General features: G+C 43.1%; 2 protein-coding genes and 1 long non-coding RNA gene across 3 annotated transcripts in view; 2 read left to right on the top strand and 1 right to left on the bottom strand.

Annotated features, from left to right (window-relative positions):
* LOC137312864 (uncharacterized) overlaps positions 1-18205 on the top strand; it is a 1008715-nt gene that overhangs the window by 536573 nt on the left and 453937 nt on the right. The window lies entirely within an intron of this gene.
* The window catches only part of LOC137312877 (probable G-protein coupled receptor 139), a 46974-nt gene that overhangs the window by 7890 nt on the left and 20879 nt on the right, over positions 1-18205 (bottom strand). The gene's annotated exons all lie outside the window — the stretch shown is intronic.
* LOC137312878 (probable G-protein coupled receptor 139) lies at positions 1459-15908 on the top strand. The gene is made up of 2 exons (XM_067979258.1): positions 1459-1573; positions 14998-15908. The coding sequence occupies exons 1-2, from the start codon at positions 1459-1461 to the stop codon at positions 15906-15908; spliced, it is 1026 nt and encodes a 341-aa protein (XP_067835359.1).

Consider the following 18205-nt stretch of genomic DNA (forward strand, 5'->3'; position numbering starts at 1 on the left):
TTTTTAGATTTTGGCACAGAATCTCAGGAAGGATATATTGGCCTTGGAGGGGATGCAGCACAGATTCATCAAAATGATACCGGGGCTGACAGGGTTCAATTATGAAGCCGGGTTGCATGAGCGTGGTTGTATTTCCGTGAGTTTAGATGGTTGAACGATGATCTGATCTCGCTATTTAAAATGGTAAAGGGATTCGATGAGGTAGATGCAGAGAAACAATTTAGTATGGTGGGGTCCTGAAGAAGAGGTTAAATTTAACATTAGAGCTCGGCCATTTTTGAGTGAAATAAGGTAACATTTTTTTCACAGTAAGGATTCTGGAAATCTAGAAATGAGCACTGAGATCGATAGATCATTGTTGGGTCAGAATATCAGTGGATATGGAGCAAAGGTCGGTAAATGGAGTTCGGTTACAAATCCGCCATGATCTAATTCAATGGAGGTACAGGCTCGTAGGGCTGAATGATCTCCTCCTGTTCCTATGTCCTTATATCCCGTATCTAGGACCATGAGCCATAATTTCTGAAATGAGAGTTGCATTCATCGTATGTCCATTTCCAGAGTAACTGAAACCTTTGGAGGTGCAAATTAATTCCTGTGTTAATCTTGGAACCCTTCGAGTTCCCGGTAAATCATAGAAACCGGTTCCTGTTCGTATAAATCCGGGTCTCACTGTGTCACTGCTGCTCTTGCGGGTCTGGTCATTTGCTGTATTTGTCCTGAAGTGATTCTTTTGCTGATTTCGGGTGAGTGTCAGAAATTCAGAGAATATCACGACCTCCCTTTCCTCCATCTTTCTTGTGTGATATGTTAATTGATGTTATAATGTGTTTTTATTCTCCAACGAAATACATTGAATGTTTCAAGTTGATGCGGCTGTAAGTGAGAATGTGAGCAATATTCAGCCAGTGGGCTGTTGTCAGGTTATGAACACTGTATTTCTGTTAAGTGAATGGAAAAGCAGCATGTGGGAGTTTGTGGAGATCAGAGAGATCCCAGGCAACCACATATGTGGTAAGTGTCCACAGTTCAAGGCGATTCAGCTCAAAGTTGTTCAGCTGAAGTCCGAGGTGCAGACACTGCAATGCATCCGGAAAGGGTAGAGTTAACTGGACACTTTCATCCAGGAGACATTCACACCCCTTAGATTAGGTTGTAGTTTAGATTCGTTCAGTGGTCAAAAACAGGAGGGTGTGATTGCGAGTCAGGCTGTTATGGGGACCCTGGATGTAATGTTGGAGGAGCCACAGCATTTGACCTTGTCCTACAGGTACAAGGCACTTGCTACCTTTAAGGTTGAAAGCAAAGATTGCAGGTAGGATGGGCAAAGATACCACGGCACTGTGGCACAGGAGGCCTTTCAAGTCGGGGGAGTAAATGAATGTTGTAGTGGTCGGGGATATTATATTCAGGGGGATAGACACAGTTCTCTGCAGCCGCGACCGAGATTCCCGTGGGATGCGTTGCCAACCGTTTGCCAAGGTTATGGATATCTCCTCGCGGCTGGAGAATAACTTAGGGCATGAGGGGGAGGATTCATTTGCCGTGGTCCATGTAGGAGCCAACGACACAGGTAGAAAGAAGAATGAGGTTCTGCTGAGGCAATTTGAGGAGTTAGGGTTTGAATTAACAAACAGAATCTCAAAGGTGATAATCTCTGTAATACTACCTGAGCCACGTGCAGATTGGAATAGGGACAAACAGGTCAAAGAGTTAAATGCGTGGCTCAAAGAGTGATGTGGGAGACAAGGGTTTCAATTCATTGAACATTGGCAACTGTACGATCGAAAGAGGGAGCTGTTCCATTAACGCATCAAAAAATAAGTTCAAAGTTTAGGAAATGATAAAAAGTTAAAATTAAAGGCTCTTTATCTGAATGTACGGAGCTTCTTAATAAGAGAGACGAATTAGTTGCACAAATAGAGATAAAAGGGTTTGACCTAATCGCCATTACAGAGACGTGATTGCAAGGTGACCAAGGTTCAGAATGAAATATTCCATGGAACTTGACGTTCCGAAAAGACAAGCAGAGTAGCAAATGAAGGGGTGTAGCTCTGATAATAAAGGATGACATAAGGACAGTGGAAAGAATGGATCTTGGTTCAGAAGAACAGGAAGTAGAATCAGTTTGGGTGGAAGAAAGATTTAACAAGGAGTAGAAAACACTGGTGGGAGGAGGAGGATTCGAGTCCAGGAGCAGGGAAGCCTTACTGCTGTTATACAGGGAATTCGTGAGACAACATCTGGAGTATTGTGTGCAGTTTTGGTCTCCTTATCTGAGGAAGGATGTCATTGCCATGGAGGGAGTGCAACGAATGATTACCAGACTGATTCCTAGGATGGCAGGACTGACGTATGAGGAGAGATTGGGTCGACTCGGCCTATATTCACTCGAGTTTAGAAGAATGAGAGGTGATATCATCGAAACATATGAAATTCTAACAGGACTAGACAGACTAGATGTAGGGAGGATGTTTTCGATGGCTGGGGAGTCCAGAACCAGGGGTCACAATCTCAGTATACGGGGTATGCCACTTAGAACCGAGATGAGGTGAAATTGCTTCACTCAGAATGTGGTGAACCTGTGGAATTCTCTACCACAGAAGACAGTGGAGACGAAGTCATTAGATGTATTCAAGAAGGAGATAGATATATTTCTTAATGCTAAAGGGATCACGGGACATGGGGAAAAAGCGGGATCAGGGTACTGAGTGAGACGATCAGCCATGATCATTTTGAATGGCGGAGCAGGCCCGAGGGGCCGAATGGCCTACTCCTGCTCCTATTTTCTATGTTTCTATGTTTGTGATTCGATGGATAGAGGATTGCTTAACGGACAGAAAACAGAGTGTAGAGATGAACGGGACATTTACAGGTTGGCAGGCTGTAACTAGTTGGGTGTCGAAAGGTCGGTGTTTGGGCCTCAGCTATTTACAATCTCTATTAATGACTTAGATGAAGGGACCGAGTGTAATGTATCCAAGTCTGCTGATGATGCAAAGCTAGTTGGGAAAGTAAGCTGTGAGGAGAATTCAAAAAGTCAGCAAAGGGATATACACCTGTTAAGTTAGTGGGAAAGAAGGTGTTAGAAGGAGTACAACGTAGGGAAATGTGAGTTTACTCACTTTGGTAGGAAGAATAGAAATACAGATTATTTTTAAAATGTTGAGAATTTTTTAAATGTTGGTGTTCACAGAGATTCGGATGTCCTCGTACAAGGAACTCGAAAATAAACATGTTGGTCCCGCAAACAATTAGCATGTTGGCCTTTATTGCAAGGGGTTGGATTACATGAGTAAGGAAATCTTACTGAAGTTGTGCAGGGCTTTAGTGAGTCCTCACCTGGAGCAATGTGTACAGTTTTGGTCTCCATAGCTGAGGAAGGATATTCTTGGAGGCGGTGCCAGAATTTTCACTTCATTGATTCCTGCGATGAGAGGTTTTCCTCTGAGGAGAGATTGAGTTGAATGGGCCTATACTCTCTGTAGATTAGAAGAATGAGAGGTGATCTCATTGAAACACATAATATTCTGAGGGCGTTTGACAGGGTAGATGCTGAGAAGTTGTTTCTCCTGGCTGGACAGCCTAGAACTAGGGGGCATAGTTACAGAATAAGGGGACGGCCATTTAAGACTGAGATGAGGAGGAATTTCTTCAATCAGAGGGCAGTGGATCTTTGGAATTCTCTACCCCAGAGGGTTGTGGATGCAGAGTTGTTGAGTACATTGAAGGCTGAGAAAGACAGATTTTTGGATTCTAGGGCAATCAAAGGATCTGGGAATCGCGCTGGAAAGTGGAGTTGAGTTCGAAGTTCAGCCATGAGCTTATTGAATGGCGGAGCAGTTTCGAGGAACCATATGGCCTACTCCGGTTGCTATTTTTTTTGTTCTAATTCTATAGTAGGTAGACCGCTGTTAACACTATTGGTACTCAAGGAGTTGGTGAAACCAGTGTGGAGATGTGTTATATTCAGAGCTGCGATCGTGCACCAAGCACAGTTATGGCCTACGGCCGAAAATTGTGCAGGCAGTTATAAAACACATTAAAATGTTTATATTCGGGATATTGGACCAGCAGCGAAACATGAGACCCTGAGCCAATTTCGTATTTACGCAACCACCGCCCCTTGAACCCCGTGGTCTTCAATTTTTTTAAGAAGTCTATTATGTGATACTTTATCAAACACCTTTGGAAATTCCAAGTACACAACATCAACCGCACAACCTTCATCACCCCTCTCCTTTACTTCATCAAAGAACTCATCCAAGTTCGCCATGCATGATTTGCCTTCAACAAATCCCTGCTGGCTGTCATGTATTAACCCATATTTTTCAATGTGCCAATTATTTTTTTCCCAAATTATTGTTTCTTAAAGTTTCCCCACCAACGACGTTCGGCTGAATGGCCTTTAATTGTCAGATTTATCCCTGGTCTAGAAAATCATTAAAAAACTGCTCAAGTTGTTCGGTGGAGAGGACTGAACTGAATCTTTCATCTACATCAATCAATCTTTGCATCTCAGGCAATTCAGGTGGCCATGTGTGTACACATTGATTGGTATGGGGTGCTCGCACTGAGACCGAGGACAATCCATTCCATTGAATATGCCACCGACCTTTCTGACCATCCATTACGACCGCCTCATATTTATCAATATTCTTACCAGTTTCAATATAATTACACGACGTTTCACGGTGAGGTAAGCAGTTGGACAACTGCAGCTCCGTAATTGTGGAAGTTTTAAAGCCATCTTGGCTGGCCTGAGTTCGGGTTTCACCTTGCCCACGGCACGTCCTTTCTGGGATTCAACTGGCTTGGTGATCAGTTCGATACCCTCCCACCGGGTGGCGCTATTCGACCGACGCTCCGCTCACAGAACTTGTCGGTTGAGCAGAGCAGGATATTCGGCGGTAAACGCGCTGCAAAATTATGGCAGGTGCAGATTAATGTGGGCAAGTGTGAGGTCATCCATGTTGGACCTAAGAAAGATAAATCGGGGGATATTCTAAATGCTGAGCAACTCGGAAAAGTAGAGGAGCACTTTCCTTTTATATATCCTCTCTGACTTGTGCCTCAATCCAGGAGTTCACATATGCTGCAACACCATCGCCCTCTCTCCTGACACGGTCTACTCGAAACAATTTATACCCTACCAGATAGTTATACCATTGATTGGAATCATTCCACCATGTCTCTGTAACGAAACTAATGTCCAATCTATGAACCGCTGCCAGACCTTCCATATCACCCATCTTAGTTATCAGACTTCTATTAATGCAAGCGCAACTTTTTTAGCTTTCTGATATTTGGCTTTCCCATTTACTTTATCAATAATTTTACTTTGTTGACCTCCCACTATTGGAATTAGACTCATTAAGCTTTGATTTGTGTTTTCACTGGTAAAACTGAAAGTTGCTCCAGTCGGTACTGGTGTTCTCTTACACTGACCGCAAACACCCCCGCATCCAGTTTAAACCCTCCCCCATCATTCTAGCTATCTTGCCTGCCAACACCTCTAACCCCAACCACCTCGCACCACCGTTATACAGGTAGAGGCCATCCGGTTTGTAAAGGCTCCCCCTATTGCAAAAGACCACAAGACCATAAGACCATAAGAGCTAGGATCAGGAGAGGCCATTCGACCGCTCGACCATGCTCCGCCATTCTATCAGATCATGGCTGATCTGATTTTTACCTCAACTCCACTTTCCTGCCTTTTGTCCATATCATTTGAATCCTTTGTTGACAATAATGTGTCTAACTCAGCCCTGAATGGATTCAATGACTCGGCCTTCACAGATTTTTGGGGTCAAAAAATTCCAAAGGTTCACTACCCTCGGGGAGAAGAAATTCCTCCTAATTTCCGTCTTAAACTGGCGACCCCTTATTCTGAGACTATGCCCCCCTAGTTTTAGATACCCCATGAGGGGTAACATCCTCTCAGCATCTACCCTATCGAGTCCCCTCAGAAACTTGTAAGATTCAATAAGATCTCCTCTCATTCTTCTAAACTCCAATGAGTTTACACCACACCTGTTCAATCTTTCCTCCATATCCACAACCCTTCCATATCCCGAATCAACCTAGTGAACCTTGTCTGAACTGCCTCCAATGTCAGTATGTCCTTCCTTAAATAAGGGCACCAGAACTGTACGCACTACTCCAAGTTTGATCTCACCAGCACCCTGTACAGTTGTAGCATGATCTCGCTGCTTTTACACTCCATCCCCCTCGAAATGAAGGCCAATATTCCCTTTACCTGCTGCACGCGTATGATGATTTTTTTCTGATTCATGTACGAGGACACACAGAACCCTCTGTAGCGCAGCATTTTGTAGGATTTCTCCATTCAAATAATATTTTGCTTTTTTACTTTTCCTCCCAAAGTGGATGACTTCACTTCTTCCCACATTATGTTCCATCTGCCAAATTTTTGCCCATTCACTTAACTTGTCAATATCCCTTTGCAGACACTTTGTGTTCTCATCGCAACTTGAATTTCCACCTATCTTTGTATCATCAGCAAATTCCACCACAAGACACTCTGTTCCTTCATCGAAGTCATTGATATATTTTGCGAATAGTTGAGGCCCCAGCACTGAGCCCTGCGGCACCCCAATAGGTACAGATTGACATTTTCAAAATGACCCTTTTGATCCCGACTCTTTGTTTTCTGTTTGTTAGCCAATCCTCCATTGATGCTAATATATGACCTCCAACACTATGAGCTCTTATCTTGTGCAGCAGTCTTTTATATGGCACCTTATCGAATGCCTTTTGGAAATTCAAATACACTGCATCCATTGCTTGCCCTTTATCCACCCTGCCCGTTACTTCCTCTAGGAACTCTATTAAATTTGTCAGGCACGATTTCCCCTTCATAAAACCATGTTGACTCTTCTTGGTTGTATTATGAGTCTCCAAAAGTCCTGCTCCTACTTCCTTAATAATGGATTCTAGCATTTTCTGAATGACAGATGTTAGGCTAACTGGTCTTTCGTTAACATTTTCTGTCTCACTTCCTTCTTGAATAGGAATGTTACGTTTGCGGTTTTCCAATCCGCTGGGACCTTTCCAGAATCTCGTAAATTCTGGAAGATTACAACCAATGCATCCACTATCTCTGTAGCCACTTCCTTTAATATCCTCGGATACAAGCCATCAGGATTAGCGGACTTGTCAGGCTTTAGACCCATTAGTTTACCTAGTACTTCTTCTCCAGTGATAGTGATTGTTTTTTGTTCCTCTCTCCCCTTTGCCCCTTGATTTTCAACTACTATTGTTATAATATTAGTGTCTTCTAATGCGAAAACAGATACAACATATCTGTTCAATTCCTCTGCCATTTGCTTGTTTTCCATTATTATTTCGCCAGTCTCATCCTCGAAGGGACCAATGTTTGCTTTAGCTACCCTCTTCCTTTTTATTTACTTGTGGAAGCATTTACTGTCAGTTTTTATGTCTTGATAGTTTACTCTCATAATTTATTTTCTCCCTCTTTATTATTCCTTTAGTTTCCTTTGCTGGTTTTTAAAGTTTTCCCAGTAATCTTTGCCATGATGTATGTTTTTTTCTTTTAAACTGATACCATCTATAACTTCCTCAGTTAGCCTTGGTTGGTTCAATTTTTATTGTTGGACTATAACTTGGTGTTGTAAAATTGTTTACAATTGTGAACCCAAGTCCATCACGGGCATCTCCACATCTTAGTTAGCCTTGGTTGGTTCACCATTTTTGTGGAGTCTTTCGTCCTAACAGGGATATATTTTTGTTGCGAGTCACAAAGTATCTTTTTTAAATGTTTGCCACTGCTTTTCCAACATCATACCATCAAATCTATTTCCCCAATCCACTTCAGCCAATTCCGCCCTCATTCCTTTATAATTGCCCTTCTTTTAATTCAAAATAATAGTTTCAGACATAGGAACGTAGGAACATCGGTACACGAGTAGGCCATTCAGCCCCTCGTGCCTGCTCCGCCATTTGATAAGATCATGGCTGATCTGTGATCGAACACTATATACCTGCCTTTGGCCCATATCCCTTAATACATTTGATTGACAAAAAGCTGTCTATATCAGATTTAAATTTAACAATTGAGCTCGTATCAATTGCCGTTTGCGAAAGTGAGTTCGAAACTTCTACAAGACTTTCTGTGCAGAAATGTTTTCTAATCTCGCTCCTGAAAGGCCTGGCTCGAATTTATAGACAGTGCCCCCGACTCCTAAAATCCCCAACCAGCGGAAATAGTTTCTTTCTATCCACCCTATCCGTTCCCCTTAATATCTTATAAACTTCGATCAGATCACCCCTTAACCTTCGAAACTCTGGAGAATACAACCCCAATTTGTGTCATCTCTCCTCGTAACTTAATCCTTGATGTCAGGCTATCATTCCAGTAAACCTAAGATGCACTCCCTCCAAGGCCAATATGTCCTTCCGAAGGTGCGGTTCCCAGAATTGCTCACAGTACTCCACATGCGGTCTAACCAGGGTTTTGTATGGCTGCAGCATAACTTCTGCCCCCTTGTCCTCCAGTCCTCTCGATACAAAGGCCAACATTCCATTTGCCTTTTTGATTATTTTCTGCACCTTTTCATGTCACTTCAATGATCTCTGTACCTGAACCCCTAAGTCTCTTTGGACATCGACTGTTTTTTTTTACTTTTTACCATTTAGAAAGTACCCTGTTCTATCCTTTTTTGATCCAAAGTGGATGAACTTGCATTTGTCTGCACTGAATTCCATTTGCCACAGTTTTGCCCATTCACCTAATCTATCAATATCACTTTGTAATGTTATGTTTTCATCTACACTGCTTACAATGCCACCAATCTTTGTGTCATCGGCAAAATTAGATATGAGACTTTCTATGCATTCATCTAAGTCGTTAATAAATATTGTGAATAATTAAGGCCCCAAGACAGATGACTGCGGGACTCCACGAGTCACAATGTCATTCTTTAGTGTTTTTTTTTTCTTCATTATTGTTGCTTTACTTATGTTAATGTTATCGAGTTCCTGTCCCCTAGTCAATATCAGTTTTCTTGGGATTTCCGGCAGGCTATCCTCTTTTTCAACTGTGAATATCGACGCAAAGTAATTGTTCAACATGCCAGCCATTTCCCCATTGTCAATGACAATATCCCCACTTTCAGTTTTCAAGGGGCCAACACTGCTCCCCTGACCACCCTCTTTTTCCTAATATAACTATTAACGTTCTTCGTATTGCTTTTGATATGCCTTGCGAGTTTCATGTCATACTTTCTTTTTGCAGCCATTACTATCTGCTTTGTGACCCTTTGTTGTTCTTGGTATCTGTCCCATTCGCCAGGATCTGTACCATTTTATGTCTTTTTGTATGGCCTTTCCTTATGTCTTATACTGTCGCTTACCTCTTTTGTTGTCCATGGCTGTTTTTATTTGGCATGTAGAGTTCTTTCACCTCAGGGGTATAAACCGATTCTGTATCACGTTAAATGTTTCTTTAAACATTTCCCACTGATCATCAGTCGTTTTACCCATGAACAGGTTTGCCCAGTTCACTGTGGACAGTCTCTGTCTCATCCCATTGAAGTCGGCCTTGCCCAAGTCTAGAATCTTAGCAGCTGACTCAATTTTTCCCTTTCAAACACTACATTGAACTCGATCATGTCATGATCACTATTGGATAGATGTTCACGCACAGTTAAGCCGTTAACTAAATCTGGTTCATTACTCATTGCTAAATGGAGTATGGCTTGCCCCCTTGTTGCCTTTAGGGCATACTGCTGTTGAAAACTATCCCAGACACTCTCAAGAAATTCACTACCTTTCTGACAGTTGCTCGTCTGCTTTTCCCAATCTGTGTGAAGATTGAAGTCCCCCATTAAGACCACTATGCCTTTCTTACACGCTTGTCGAATCTCTGCATTTATACAACCTAGCAAATTCAGAGCTGCTGCCAGAGCTCCTGTATACAACTCCAACTATAGTCTTAGATCCTAACCTATTTCTCAATTCAACCCATAAGGTCTCTGTTGGCTGCTTACCTCTCGTTATATCCCCCTTTATCATTGAAGTGATTTCATCTCTAATCATTAAGGCTACTCCTCCCCCTCTTCCATTTACCCTATCTCTCATGTAGACCTTATAACCTGGTATAATTAGTTCCCAATCCTGACCATCCTGCAGCCAAGTCTCAGTAATATCTATCATGTCATACCCTCCAATTTGAATTTGAACCTGCAGTTCATTTAATTTATTCATTATAATCCGTCCATTTGTAAATAGAACTCTTAGTTGGGCCACACACCCTAGCCTGACCTTCAGCTTTGCTGCCTTACGCCTTCTAGTTCTTATTTTATGAGTCGTGCCTCAAGTGCACTTTCTTTCCGCTGCTCAACGCTTTTCCCTTTCACTTGTTCTTTAACAACTGTTCGTACTATTTGTATTGTAAATTTCCCCTGGGTCTTCCCCTCTCTTGCTGCTCTCAACTTTATTCCCTTCTGACTCCCCGTTCAGGTTCCCATCCCCCTGCCACTCGAGTTTAAACCTTCCCCAACAGCACCAGCAAACACCCCCGCGAGGATATTGGTCCCGTTCCTGCTCGGGTTTAAGCCGTTCCGTTTGAACTGGTCCCACCTTCCCCAGAACCGGACCAAATGTCCCATGAATCTAAATCCCTCCTTCCGACACCATCCCTGCAGCCACGCATTCATCCTGTCTATTCTCCTGTTCCTATACTCACTAGCACGTGGCACTGGTAGTAATCCTGAGATCATGACCTTTGAATTCCTGCTTTATAATTTATCTCCTAACTCATTCAATTCACCTTGCAGAACCTCATCCCTTTTTTTACCTATGTCGTTCGTACCAATATGGACCACGACTACTGGCTGTTCACCCTCCCCCTCCAGAATGCCCTGCAGCCGCTCCGTGACATCCGTGACCCTAGACCCAGGGAGGCAACATACCATCCTGGAGTCACGTTTGCGGCCGCAGAAACGCCTCTCTGTTCCCCTTACAATTGAATCCCCTATCACTATAGCCCTCCCACTCATCTTCCTCCCCTCCTGTGCAGCAGAGCCACCCGTGGTGCCCCGAACTTGGCTCTTGCTGCTTTCCCCTGATAAGCCATCTCCCCCAACAGTATCCAAAGCAGAATATCTATTTGAGAGGGAGTTGACCCCAGAGGAATTCTGCTCTACCTGCCTCGTCCTTTTACACTGCCTGGTGGTCACCCATTCCCTTTCTGCCTGTGTAATCTTTACCTGCGTTGTGACCACCTCACTGAACTTGCTATCCACGACAGTCTCAGCATCGCGGATGCTCTACAGTGAATCCACCCGCAGCTCCAGCTCCGAAATACGGTTAGCCAGTCGCTGCAGCTGTACACACTTCCTGCACACATGGTCGCCAGGGACACTGGTAGTGTCCATGACTTCCCACATAGTGCAGACGGAGCATATCACGGGTGCGAGCTGTGCTGCCATGACTTGCCTTAGCCTTTCAGACTCTCCTCCCGCTCTCGGTCTCTCCTTTTATACTGTGCTCATCTCTTGGAGTCTCCTGCCTCACCTGTGACGTTGCACAGTAGTTTTCTCTTGTTGCAGGTCTGCTGCTGCTTTTATTCCCTCATCTCAGTCTTCAACGCTCAGGTCCACTGCCGCTCTGTGGAAAAAGTAAGGAAAAGCAAGGCAAAGCAGCACCTCCTTCCCCCACTTCACCGAACTCCCACAATTACCAAAAGCTCAGCATTTCACTCTGTCCTGCCGCACTCCGTGCTGTCGCACTGACAGGCCCCTGTATTTCCACAGTTTATGACTCAGATGAGTCAGGCCTGCCGCACCTTCAGGTCCCAATTTAATCCAGCTAACCAATTTACTTACGACAGCAGCTCTCTCTGCTGAAGCCTGACAGAAACTTAAAAAATTAAACTTTAAAATTGTACTTAAACAGTTGAAAGCAATATACACTAGATTTTAAAGAGATTAACCCTGAAACTCCCACATTTACCAAACTCTCAGCAGTTCACTGTGATGTCCGCACACCGTCCTGTCGCACTGACATGCGCCTGTATTTCTACAGTTTGTGACTCAGATGAGTCAGGCCTGCCCCACCTTCAGGTACCAGTTTAATCTATCTAACCAATTTACTTACTACAGCAGCTCTCTCTGCTGAAGCCTGACAGAAACTTATAAATGTACACTTTAAAATTGAACTTAAACAGTTGAAAGCAAGACCCAAGATCCTCGCTCTTAAACTGGATGTGAAATTCTATCATGTTATGATCACTGCTTCCCAAGGAATCTTTCACTTTGAGATCGTTAATTAATCCTGTTTCGTTACCCATTGCCAGATCCAAAATGGTCTACTCCCTGATTGGTACCCCGACGTATTGGTCTAAGAACCAGTCGCGAATACACTCTGTCAACTGCTGCTCAGGGCTATTTTTGCCAATTTGATTTGTCCAATCTATGTGAAAGATGAAATCGCCCATGATTATTGCATTACATTTTTTTACAATCCTCCCTTAGTTCCTGATTAGTATTGTGCCCTGCAGTATAGCTACTGTTAGGGGGCCGAAATACTACTCACACCAGTGATTTCTTTCCCTTGTAATTTCTTACCTCCACCCAAATAGTTTCGAAACCTTGATCTTCTGAGCGAAGATCATTTTTCAATATTATACCAATTTCATCCTTTATTAACAGAGCCTGCCCACCACCTTTACCTTTTTTCCTATCCTTCCTAAATGTTAAATAACCCTGAATATTTAGCTCCCAAACTTGGTCACCTTGCAACCACGTCGCTATAATGGCCACGAGATCATACCCATTTGTTTCTATTTGTGCCGTCAATTCTTCGATCTTATTACGAATGCTGCATGCATTCAGATAAACAAACTTTAAATTTGTCTTTTTTTACCATTCTTTCCTACCCAGGCCCCATTTGCTAGTGCACTCTTATGTTTGTATGCTCTGTCCCTTCCTGACACACTCTGTTTATCTTTACCCACATCGCTTTCCTGTACTACTTCCTTGTCTTTTCTTTTTATTAATCTAAACTTCATCCCACCTGAGCCCTCCGCCACTCTATTTAGTTTAAAGCCTTCTCTACCGCCCTAGTTATTCGGTTTGCCAGAACATTGGTCCCAGCTTGGTTCAGGTGAAGCCCGTCCTAACGGAACAGCTCCCTCTTTCCCCAGTATTGGTGCCAGTGCTCCAGGAACCTAAACCCTCTTCTCCCACACCAATCTTTGAGCCACGCATTCTTCTCTCTGATCTGATTTAATCTGTGCCAATTTGTTCCTGGCTCATGTCATAATCCAGAGATTATCACCTTTGTAGTTCTGCTTTATAATTCAGTCTATAGCTGCTCAAACTCCCTCAGCAGAACCTCTTTCTTAGTCCTACCTATGTCGTTGGAGTGCCACTGTTTGAGGAAACGAAAGCCTGAGTCCCGACCCCAGAGCCTTCGCCACGCGTTGGTGCCGAATTACCCTGTGTTTCTCTTCACTAGCACGTGGCTCAAATTTGTCCAAGTGCTCAGTCACTCTGTCCCTAATAACAGATTCTGGTAATTTTCCCACAACTGACTTTAGAGCGGCAGGTATATCGTTATATAGTTTCTATCTCCCACCCTTCTCAAATATTGGAGAGTCCATTGTAATTTTCCAATCCAACAGCACAATTAATGAATAATGAGATTTTGAAGACGACTTACGAAAACAGCTGCAATTTCCTCAATTCCTTCATTCCAGACCATGGAGACAAATTCTTCATAACGATTTTTTGTCGGGGCGATATTACAGATGGATTCAATTCAGAGGTATGAATGTCCCAGACAATCTTTCTGAAGTTGAATCTCGGCAGGTACTTTGTTACCCTTGGTGGAACTCCAGCCTCTATTGTCACTTTCACTGGTCTGTTCTGCGATCCGTGGACCTGGTAGAACGAGAGACTCTATTATCAATTGCACTGGTCTGTACTGTAATCCGGGGACCGGATTGAACTGCAGCCTCTATTGTCACTTGCACTGGTCTATTATTCGATCTCGGGATCGCTGCCATCACTTCCCTTTGAGGTCGGACTGTGTCCCTTGTTGCATCCTGTACTTGGAAGGTACATTTGTTTTTTAGGCATAATCGAACAAGATAAAGTTGTCCGTTGCTGCTCATTTCTAACCCTTTGCCCCTTGCGGACATTGTTGGAGTTTCCCCAGATGGTGTTGGACTGTGGAAGTTGTCGATGACAGACATGGGTTTTGCAGCGATGGAAAGTCTGTTGACCATGTGAACGGTTCAGCTGGGGTTTGTGAAACGAAATTGCTGCAACTTGGTCGAGTTCAAACCTGCCAAGGTCCCTTGTATGATGATGTTTGACAGCAGAATTTTGATGCAATCTGTTGTCACGACCTCCAGTCTGAGAATAAAATCTGACAACTCCGAACTATTTCCGACCACCACCTGGTCCACTCCCCTCTCCTGCTCACGGGTCCAAACCCAGCCAGTTGAGATCACCCTTCGGGGTCCCCATTTTGCATTGACCGCATTTTGAGCTGGCTTCATTTTCACTGCTCCGCACTGAATAATTTTCTCCCAATTTATAGTTGACAATTTATTACTTACTTGCAATCTATATTCTTACGTTTTCTTTCCATTATGTCATTTGCTCTTCTGACTTACAACTGATTGTAATTATTTATAACATATTATCTCGCTTTGTTTTGGCTAATGTTCATCAATGGAATTAAAAATCCTTGGTGCTGCGCCGGGTTTACACTGCTCCTCTGGCGAACTTACGGCGTCAGAGAGGGTGCAGTTCCGAGTAAATTCACAGAGAATATCTTCGATTCATTCCTTCCTCTTTACTGGGAATGTTTATTTGTTATTATTTACTCAGCACTCTCATATACTCTCATAAGATGTATGTTTCACACAAAATACTGTGAAATTGGCTCTTTTGCTGTAACCTGTTGTGTGATTCACTGTTTCTGGTTCTTTCCCTTTCACAGCTAACGTGATGACGATTGTGATCCTGTCCCGAGGAAAGTGCGGTCTCTCGAAATGTGTCACTCGCTACCTGGTGGCCATGGCAGCGGCGGATCTATTGGTCATTATCAATGACGTAATATTGTTTCGGATTAAGGAGTATTATTTCCCGACTAACTTCCTGTTCCTCACCCCTGTGTGCTCTTTCCAAACTGCCCTTAACCATGCTGTCTCAGACATTTCTGTCTGGTTAACAGTCGCTTTCACTTTTGATCGTTTTATATCCATTTGTTGCCAGAAGCTGAGGACTAAATATTGCACCGAGAAAACTGCAGCCGTGGTTATAGGAACTTTGTGCCCGCTGTTCTGTTCAAAAAACATCCCCTGGTACTTTGCATTTGAACCATACATGATATTGGAGAACGTACCCTGGGGCTGTATTGTAAAACCAGACTTTTATCCTTCAGCTGCATGGGTCGCATTTACATGGATTCACCGCTGTTTGACTCCACTGCTCCCAATATGCCTGATATTGCTGCTCAATTCTCTGACTGTAGGAAACATTTTGGTGGCCAGTAGAGTCCGCAGGAGGCTCAGGGGCAGCAAGAGTGATGCGAATCACAATGATCCGGAGATGGAGAACCGAAGAAAATCCATCATCTTACTGTTTGCCATTTCCGGCAATTTCATACTGCTATGGATGACATATGTTTTATTTTTCCTATCAGTGCGAATTACAAACCGTTATTATCGCACACGTTTCAATGACCCGATGTTTATCGCAGATCAAACCAGCTACATGCTCCTGCTTTTGAGCTGCTGCACAAACACGTGTATTTATGCAGTGAGCCAGACTAAATTCAGAGAGGAGCTGAAGAATGGGGTGAAATATCCTCTCAAATTAATATTTAAATTAGTTAAACGAGGACAATAGCGGCAGAATTCCCGGCATTGGAACTTTATTCCGTCTCATATCCCACCCTGTGCTCCTCGATGGTTTTAGCGGGTCCCAGCAGGTTGGCTCTCCTTCCCGACGCTTCCCAAACCCAACACTGGGATATATGTGACAAAGACCGCATGTTCTATACATTGTAACATCGGAACAGGAGGAGGTCATTCAGTCCCTCGAGCCTGTTCCGCCATTCAATGAGATCAGGGCTGATCTGTATCCTAACTCCACTTACCCGCCTTAGCTCCATATCCCTTTGTACTCATTGCTGCCAAAATCTATCGATCTCAGGTTTAAAGTTATTGATTAAGCGAGTAACTATTGCTTTTTGGGCGAGATATTTCCACACTTCCACCACCCCTTTCCGAACTTCTCTACTGAATGACCTGACTCTGATTCTAAGGTTATGCCCCCTGGTCATAGACTCCTCCACCAGCGAACAATATTTATCTCGATCTACTACATCAATTCCTTTCAAAATCGGAAAAACCTCAATCAAAACACCACTTAACCTTCTGCGCCTGCGTGAGATCACAAAGACGATCTGCCAACATCGCGCCTGTGGGAGAGTCTCAGTTACCCCTTCCTGTCTCAAAGCTCTGATGTTGCTTTACTCTGTAAGCACACACTCCCTTTATTAAATGCTCCGAATAACGCTTGGTGCGTTCCTTTCCGTTGATCACTTATCTTTTTTTTGTCGCAAAGCAAATCCTTTGCATTCTGTTCTTTTCATAAATCACATTTTGTTCCACTTTGTCACTCAGTAACATTGACCATTTTAACATGTTATTAGCTCAGACCTCTCTGTTTATTCACGGATTTCTTTGCTTGCAATACCCAATTGTTTCCAATTGGGAAAATTGTACCTCACTCATGTCTTATTTGACTTTTGCCAATCTGTGTGCACATTTATCTCCTGAAAATACCACCCCAGATTTTAAAACCCTTTCTTTTATCTCATTTTGTTACAACCTCCCTGTTTACCCCTGGAACCTCTGTCAGTGATGAGACCCATTCGGCCTTTAACCTGTTCTTTATCCATCTGGTATTCAGCCTGCCCCACAGCTGGTCCCGTTGAATTTGCCTTCATTCCAGCCGATTCAATTGGGCCAGTTCCACTTTCAGGCGGGTCATTTCCTGTTCAGTATCATAATCTTCAAAAACCCCTTTCTTTATAAATACAGGTGGGATCATTTGGTATTACAGGTTAGTTTAACCAGCAAATCTCCGCGGTGTGTTTCTCCCAATCCGCCATCTATTGCCCTGTTCTCCCGTTCGCTCAATTTAACATTTGTTCCTTTATACTGTCAGCCTTGACTAAGCGGTTGAATTCTCGATTCTGAGCCAGACGGTCATTGTATCGAACCGTAATCCAGAGATTCGAGCATATAATCTAGGCTGACACTTCAGTGCAGCACTGCGGGTGTGCTGCATTGTCGGAACTGTCACACTCCAAAGACAAACGGAGGAGGAGTATTGTGTCAACATTTGGAGCGATGCGGTTCGCTTCTGTGTCCTGCATGAGATAATTGGAAATGCCACTTGGATTCCTGCTTCTGGTTAGAATATTAATGCATATTGAGAACTGAAATTAATGGAACAGTAAACTGCATAAAATGCAACATTGGCATGCAATAATTACAGGTAATTGTGTTTAAAATGCACTCGTGTAAATATTAAGATGATAAATATAAGTGCAGTGCAGTTGTAAAGATAACTAATCTGTAAAAAAGTGTTTTGAAGATTGAGTTTTCTATATTTTTGTTGAAATACACAAATTTCAGCTCACTGAAAGGAAATCTTTCCAAATAACATCACAATAACATGAATACAATGGGCTTTGACTTCTAATAGTGTGATATCATTGACCATGCAATGTTCCACTAAATGCATTGATTCGTATCGAAATCAGACGAATTATCCACGAGCCAAAGTGGTCGCCGATTGATTTTGTAAAGTATCCGAATACAAATGGGAGAGGTTTATCCTGGTACGTTTTTCACCAATGGTGCAGAGAAAACACAGATGAGGAAATCCCAACGTGTTTTCCTATCATCAGTACGTCCGTTCCCATCAGCTGAGATCGCTTATCCTAAAGTACATCAGAAGACAATAAAGGGACACTCTGGGACTCAATGAGAGATTCACTCAACTGTGCCAGACAGGCGTAGGATTCAACTGTAATTTCAAAACAAAGATGGGAAATAAATATATTGCAATGTAACTAAATGAACATTTTGTGAGAATGTAAATTGTACTTGTAATCCTATTCTAACCGGCAG

Source organism: Heptranchias perlo, unplaced genomic scaffold (genome assembly GCF_035084215.1).
Source record: "Heptranchias perlo isolate sHepPer1 unplaced genomic scaffold, sHepPer1.hap1 HAP1_SCAFFOLD_44, whole genome shotgun sequence".
NCBI classification, from domain to species: Eukaryota; Metazoa; Chordata; class Chondrichthyes; order Hexanchiformes; family Hexanchidae; genus Heptranchias; species Heptranchias perlo.